Source organism: Salmo trutta, chromosome 4 (genome assembly GCF_901001165.1).
Source record: "Salmo trutta chromosome 4, fSalTru1.1, whole genome shotgun sequence".
Taxonomy (NCBI): domain Eukaryota; kingdom Metazoa; phylum Chordata; class Actinopteri; order Salmoniformes; family Salmonidae; genus Salmo; species Salmo trutta.
Genome location: NC_042960.1, coordinates 46,081,666 through 46,088,796, shown reverse-complemented (window position 1 = coordinate 46,088,796; position 7,131 = coordinate 46,081,666). Strand labels below are relative to the sequence as shown.

General features: G+C 43.7%; 1 protein-coding gene across 3 annotated transcripts; it reads right to left on the bottom strand.

The window, feature by feature from the left end:
• Nucleotides 1–368: 368 nt before the first annotated feature.
• LOC115192471 (zinc finger matrin-type protein 3) lies at nt 369–6,922 on the bottom strand. 3 transcript variants are annotated; one of them, XM_029751001.1, is made up of 6 exons: nt 6,736–6,922; nt 3,740–4,131; nt 2,741–2,881; nt 2,273–2,442; nt 1,840–1,940; nt 369–598 (listed from the first exon to the last, which is right to left on the bottom strand). In XM_029751001.1, exons 1-6 carry the CDS (start codon nt 6,851–6,853, stop codon nt 390–392), a joined length of 1,131 nt encoding a protein of 376 aa, XP_029606861.1. In that variant the 5' UTR covers nt 6,854–6,922; the 3' UTR covers nt 369–389. The 3 variants fall into 3 exon arrangements, with proteins under 3 accessions (XP_029606861.1, XP_029606862.1, XP_029606863.1); XM_029751002.1 differs by having other exon boundaries at nt 439–573; XM_029751003.1 differs by having other exon boundaries at nt 508–1,726.
• Between the last annotated feature and the right edge of the window lie 209 nt (nt 6,923–7,131).

Sequence of the window (7,131 nt, the reverse complement as noted above, 5' to 3'; positions counted from 1 at the left end):
GGACCAGAGGTTGAGTTGACTGGCATGCCCAAGATGCTTGGAGTCATACCAAACCCATGTAAACACAGATGAGGAAAGAGAACAGTCAGTCAGATTTTTACAATTGAAAAAATACCTATCACTTAATAATTGTCATCGCAATCACAGTACATTCACCTGGTCTGGTCGAAGCCTGTAATAGAACTTTGCTTTCCTCTACTACACATAGCAATGTTCAGCTACTCAAACTCAAGTAATAACAAGGTTTAAACTGGGGAAAGGAAACCGATTGTGAGATAAAGTTCCCCAATACCCCACAGCCTGGTGGGTTCTTTCTATACTATTGGCAAAATTCAGTGTGAATCCCCCCCCCCATTCCCCTCTCTTCCCCGTGCTGCGGTGCTGCCCTCCTAAGTGTAGCCCAGATTCTCCATCTCGCTGCGGTAGCGCTGCTCCGACACCTTGCTCTTGTGCTGCTTGCTCTCCAGGTGAAGGCGGAAGTTGGCCTCCTCGCTGGCCCCAGAATTGCACATGGAGCAGTAGAACTGGCCGCTGGGCGTCACACACATGGCCAGGTCTCTGGGGATCCTCTGCCTGGGCCGGGGGTTGTAGTAGGGGGCTGGGTCACACATCAAGACATACACACCATAATGATGGCGAGTGAGTGATGGAGTGAGTGTTGAGCTGCTGCTCACCAGTGAACACAGTGTGAAAAGATGAGTGTGGCAGATAGATGCCAGGCACTGCAGGGGATGGAAGGCTGGCTGTGCATAGGATGAGCTTTCCACTGCCATGTCCATATGAATGTTACAAGAAGAAATACACGTGTCCCTCATTAGAAGAAGGGAGATGTACTGTATGTTGGTCAGAAAATAGATGCTCTGCTGTATCTGTGTGTATGGCTGGAGGCAACCATCACAGGCCCTTGCAGAGTAACTCTGACAGACAAAGCACATTTCTCTGCGAGAGACTGTTACACAGTTCTATTTCTGGAATTAAATCAGCAAAGTCTCTGTGCCCTGAGGGTAGGGAAGGGAGTGGGTGCAGTTGTGTCCTATGATCCAGGGGGAGAAGGCCATGGTGCAGGGTATGTGGAGTGGGGTGGTGGGGGGTTGGGGGTGGATAATAATAATAAAAAACAATTGGTGGGAGTTTATATTTGTCCTATTTCACACATGTACAATTGTGTATTAATTTGCATATCGCAGCTCTTCGGAGAGTGGTAAGGGGATGAACAGTGGACTGTGAGTGCTCTGTCTGATGGACACCTGCCACCTGAGCAGGCTGTGTCTGTGGATCAGCAGAGCGGTCGTCGGTTGCTGTACTGGTTTACATATCCAAAGCGCTGGGCCTGTGCTTAGTGAGTTCACAGTGACTAACCAGACTCAGCCTCGGCCACCCCCTCAACTTTCCTACGACATTTCCCTGGCAAAGGTGGCGATGAGAGAGGGGTATTCACTGCTGCTACGACCATGAAGCAAAAAACAATAGCCTCCACCTGCTGGCTGCCTGGACATGTGATATTTACATTTCATACATATTCACATGCATATCAGTCTCATTCACCAGCTGTCAAAGGCTTCATTAGTATCAATGAAAAGGAAATGGGCAACCACATCTACCCTCAAACATATACTGTACCTTCTGAAGACTATGAATATCCCTGAATTCATCTGATCGTTATGGGCCGTTCTGGCTCTGACAAGGCTTACTTGTCCAAGGCTTACTTACTTTACTTACATCTGATCTGTACATCAAAATTGTGGAACAACAACACATTTTTCCTTACATATTGTTAAAAGTTATTTGCTGTTTGGTCATACTTTATTACTGGCATGTCTTTGGTTCAGTGTGCTGTACCTGGCATGGCAGGAGGCACCTGTGAGGTCCTGCGGTTCTTGATCAATTTGTACTCGCTCCCCTCTTTCTTCGGACGCCTCTGGACACACTCAGTCGACTCTCTGAAAGATTGATAGATCATGTTACTGAGAGCAAGTCTTTAAAGTAACCCATGTGCAGTTTATAAACCGAACAATCCTTAAATAGCTAACAATCTAACAATAATAGCCACTATGATGGACAACATAATGGAATGCATCTTTCAAATGCTATTGCATTTTGCTTTAAATGGAAGCATTGAAACATAATCTGGATTGCATTTCATATAAGAGGGCATGGCTGAAGGGGCAGGATTTCTGTGTTAAGTATGGTTGGTTTAATAGCCATGTGCACATTGCATCTGTTGTTTGTCTTCCTGGTGGTAGGTGGGGAGGCAGTAGAAACACCCACTCACATGATGCTACTGCTCTGCTGGGCCTCAGCCAGCCGCAGTCTCTTGGCATGGTTCTTGCCCTGGTAGTGCGCCTGAGCCACGGCAGGTGAGCTGAACGAGGCGTCACACAGCTTGCAGTAGTCGTTCTCCGTGGCTAAGATCACCCTGCTGGCACCGTTAAATGACACCGGCTGAACACAAAAAACAATGAGTGAGTTTATACAAAGGGCTCTTTCACCAGCCAAAATGACACTCTTGCCAGTTCCAACGCTACATATCAAAAGAGTTAAAAACTTCAGTGATGACAGTTTTCTACAAACCATCATGGATGTTTCTAATGAGGAGATTCTATTTGATTTCAGTTCTCTAGATCAACAACAGAGATCCAAACAGTGAATGTGCTGAAAATCCACAGGCCTTGTACTTGCTCATACAGTACTATACTTTGCTGAACAATAACACATTCCTTGTGCCAACGCCAAGCGTTACCTGTTTTGGAGTTGCACTCTCAGTTGGTGCAGTCGTGAGGGGTTGCTGGGAAACTGGTTCTATTACCTCTGTAATCCTGATGGCAGGCAGCTGCTGGCTGCCTGCATAAAAATTTCTCAGCTTCTTACTGTGGTTTTTACCCTGGAGAAGAGACAATGTATGATTCAATCCCACAGCCACAGTTCAGTCCACTCATCGCACTGTCATTGTCATAGTGTCATATAGCAAATAATTGCATCATCATTGAGTGCATGGGTTAAGCATTCCATTTTCTACTTACATTTATGAGGGGATAACAGTGATGACTGACATGCCAAATAAACAAACATGGAATATACACTAAGTGTACAAAACATTAGGAACACCTTCCTAATATTGAGTTGCACCCCCCTTTGCCCTCAGAACAGACTCAATTTGTCAGGGCATGGACTCTACAGGGTGTTGAAAGCATTCCACAGGGATGCTGGCCCATGTTGACTCCAATACTTTCTACAGTTCTGTCAAGTTGGCTGGATGTCTTTTGGGTGGTGGACCATTCTTGATACACATGGTAAACTGTTGAGGGTGAAAAACCCAGCAGCTTTGCAGTTCTTGACACATTCAAACCTGGCACCTTCTACCATACCCCATTAAAAGGCACTTAAATATTTTATCTTGACCATTCACCCTCTGAATGGCACACATAGACAATCCATGTCTCAATTGTCTCATCTACACTGATTGAAGTGGATTTAAGTGACATCAATAAGGGATCATAACTTTCACCTGGATTTGCCTGGTCAGTCAATGTCATGGAAAGAGCAGGTGTTCCTAATGCTTTGTACACTCAGTGTAGTTGACATGCATGAGAAACATTTTCTGCCATCAAAATATATGTGTTGGGGTAGGCCTACAAGTAAGCTTGTCCCCAGGCTCAATTGCTACCACATATAGAAAGAGAGACAGCCTGCTGGTGGACGAGATTAGGGTACAAGCTACATGTACAGTAAATCAGCTCACCTGGTAGTGGGCCTGTGCCTGCTGGGCAGAGTTGAGGGTGACGTTGCACAGTTTGCAATACAGAGGCTTACACAGCTCATCCAAGGTAGCGTCCTGGTCTGTGGCCCCGATCTGAGCCTCTTCCTCCTGGGGCTTGGTGCTGAGGGCCACCTGGGCAGTGGGAGGTGGGACAGGGCAGGGGGGGCCCTGCATCAGCTGGAGGTGAGCGGGTGGTTTGGCAGACAGAGGGCTGTAGATGGGGAAAAGGAGGGGGTCCGGGGCCACTAGCACTGGTCTAGACGGCCTGAGGGTCTGTGGAGGGGGTCCAAGGGTATGTGTAGAAGGCATTGGCTGGAACAGCGGCTGTTGCTGGCCAAAAAGGCTCATTGAAGGCGTCAGCATAGACTCTGGTCCTGAGGGCCAATGCAATGATGGCAAAGTATGTATTAGACTGGATTCTACACTTATTATAGCCATGTAATAGCTGTATAACATTGGGAGGAAGCAAGAACTACAGTCATCAACTGTGTTCATTTCTCCTTGGTGAAACTGACACTAACAAATAGAACAATGGTGGGTTTCACAGTCCAGAGGTCATTGTGAAAATGACGCTTCCCCTGCAGTCAAGCATGGGCTCTGCTCCTTGCGAAAATAAGTTCCTCAATCATCTCTTGATCTGGCGCTGATTCAAACAGACTATTGCTTGCTTGACTGGATACATTTCAGGCAATCATGTGTGGCCACATTTTTTCTGCATAAGGGTTGATGTGGGGGATGGGTCAGTGGCTGCGCTCATGTCTGATGTTTCTGCTGCATCAACTCAGATTGGAGACCCAATAACAGTGTGGGATGTTTTTGATTCCAGCAGCCATGCAGTGACACCAAGTGAATGGCATGCTTGAAACTGAACTTTCCGATAACAAACAAAATTATTTTCCCGGCAATACTAGGCCCACCGTGTACATCAATGTTATTCTGATAAATGACAAAACGTAATCCAAACACCTGAAAATTCTCAAATATGAGCGGGAAAACAATTATCCAAGAAAATAGATTACTTTATATACATGTTTTCTGGGTTTTGCAATGAAGTAGAAACAAAACTGCTAATCTGCTTAGCCTTGTAGTGCAGTATACTGTAAACTGCTTTTCTTTCCCCATGCAGAGTAACAAGGAGACAAACCTGAATCACATGCTCATTGGAGAATATAGCCTAATCCCCAAAATAGTCAGGAACCTACATTGTCATCGCCCAAGGTCAAAGTAAAAGTAATATTTTAGAATCTTGAGTATAAAACACTTCTCCTGGGACTTAAAACACTGGGATCTCAAGTAAAATGCAAGTCCTGGGATATTAATGAGTATAGTAGTCATTGGCCATGTATCATGAGGAATGGCCTTGGGACTCTGAGTTGGAGCGAAGTATCTTAATAAGAAAAGTATTTTAGGGTTTTAAAGGACAGGTTTCTAATTCCATCATTTGGTATCTGTGCAGAAGAAAAAATAACCAAGAACCTTCAAAAGTTGAATAGCCCTTCACAGTGAGAGGTGTTTGTCCACATACTTATAGTTATTTCATGCCTTTTATACTGTCACCTATGCCACATCAATTATGAAGTGAAGAGTGTATTGCTCATGCAGTGGAAGCAAGTGCATGACTAGTCTTTGAATGGAGAAAGGTTGGAGGGAACTCATAAGAACTTCATATTTTAATTTCAGAATTACAGTCCTCTTATTCTGACAAGCATTTCGCTATACTCGCATTAACATCTGCTAACCAAGTGTATGTGACCAATACAATTTGATTTCATTTGCGAAATGTTCAATGCCTTGCAAAGTCTCAAGATAGACATGGTTTTAGCTTGGAGATGTGTTGAAAGACCTTGAGACCTATGGTATTTTGTTAATACTCAGTAATGCAGATAAAACAGATTAATTGCGGCTTAAATGTACCCATTAGTTAGCCTAGTTAGAAATGGCAACACAGCAGTTAGGCTATTGAGTTAGCAGTCTGAAAGGGCTCATTATTGCCAGTTCAAGTGAGTGATAGTTGATAAGAAGACTATAGGCTAAGATTAGGGGGCAGCTTGGAGGCTGTCATAAAACAAGACTGAATGATCAAATATCTCAATACTAATGTTTACCAATAAAGCTATATGAAATCAGGGTAAAGTACAAAATGAAGTTGCTTATCAAGCATTTATAACATCTCCAGGGATGTGACCTGCCAGACTCAGCTCTCTCGACCTAATTTAGTGGACAATGCCATTTCATATGATTACAGCAGACTGAGTTGACCTATTCAATACAATTAGGTCTGGAAAGATGATGTTGCAAAATATGCTATATAACAGGTTTAATCACTTAAGAGAATATTGCTTGGATAACAAGGTAAACTCAAGTCCAGACCCAAGCTGTTATTCATAATAATCCTTATCACCACCATTATCATCATGTGAATAATGTACACCACACCATGTTGTGTCAACGAGCTTGTGCCATGACAAGAGTAGACAGATTTCAAGAGTTGGGAACCGAGACTGTGAAAAACATGGTCCTCCCCCTAAAAAAGGGGACCATCATGTCATTCTACACCCACCGGTCTGACCATTATTACTTTAGCTGATTTTACATGAAACACCAGTCCACCGCATCACACCTGCACTGAAAGAGAATGAGGAACAGAGAGGGTGCTGTGGATATAGCAAATCAACTAATTTAGGTTGACATATATATTTTGGGTTGAATTGATCAGCAACCTATTATACCTCTGATTACAGATTTAATTTCAACATGACTGTTGGTCTAATCTCTTCAAATTAATGGGAAGGCTCAACCTCGACAAAAATGTTTTATAGCTGTACAGTAGGCTAGTACAACATACAGTATCATACCAACATGTTTACACCCTCTTCAATCAGCAAACTGCACTGGTTACATTGTAGCTGAGGCTGCATGCATCCATCCATTCGCAATGTCACGGCTACTGACAGCAATGAATGCGACCCTTTTCCTACCTGGTAACCGGGCGAAATAATGTCTGTTATCCCGATAGTTTAAAGGCGCCGAATTTCTGTAATAATCGGCACTTTGATAATAAGCAGCATCTCTATTCTTGACATGTAACGCCATCATTGCATCCTGGCCAACTTCGAACCAGTTTAGACGTGAGAACCCAGCAAGCTACTTTCAACCGCGAAGAGGAGGGGTGTGTTTTCAGAGTTATACACTATTATTTTTACGTTGGGCTACATTTTAGTGAAGCCTATCATAATAAACCCCAAACATTGAAACTACATATTTAAAACATTTGGTAAAGGTGAATCTTTGAAAAATATGCTTTATGAGTGTGTTGTTCTCTTGTTGGTACAGTCCACTTACTGCATTCAAGCTATCCGACACTCGGAAATTCA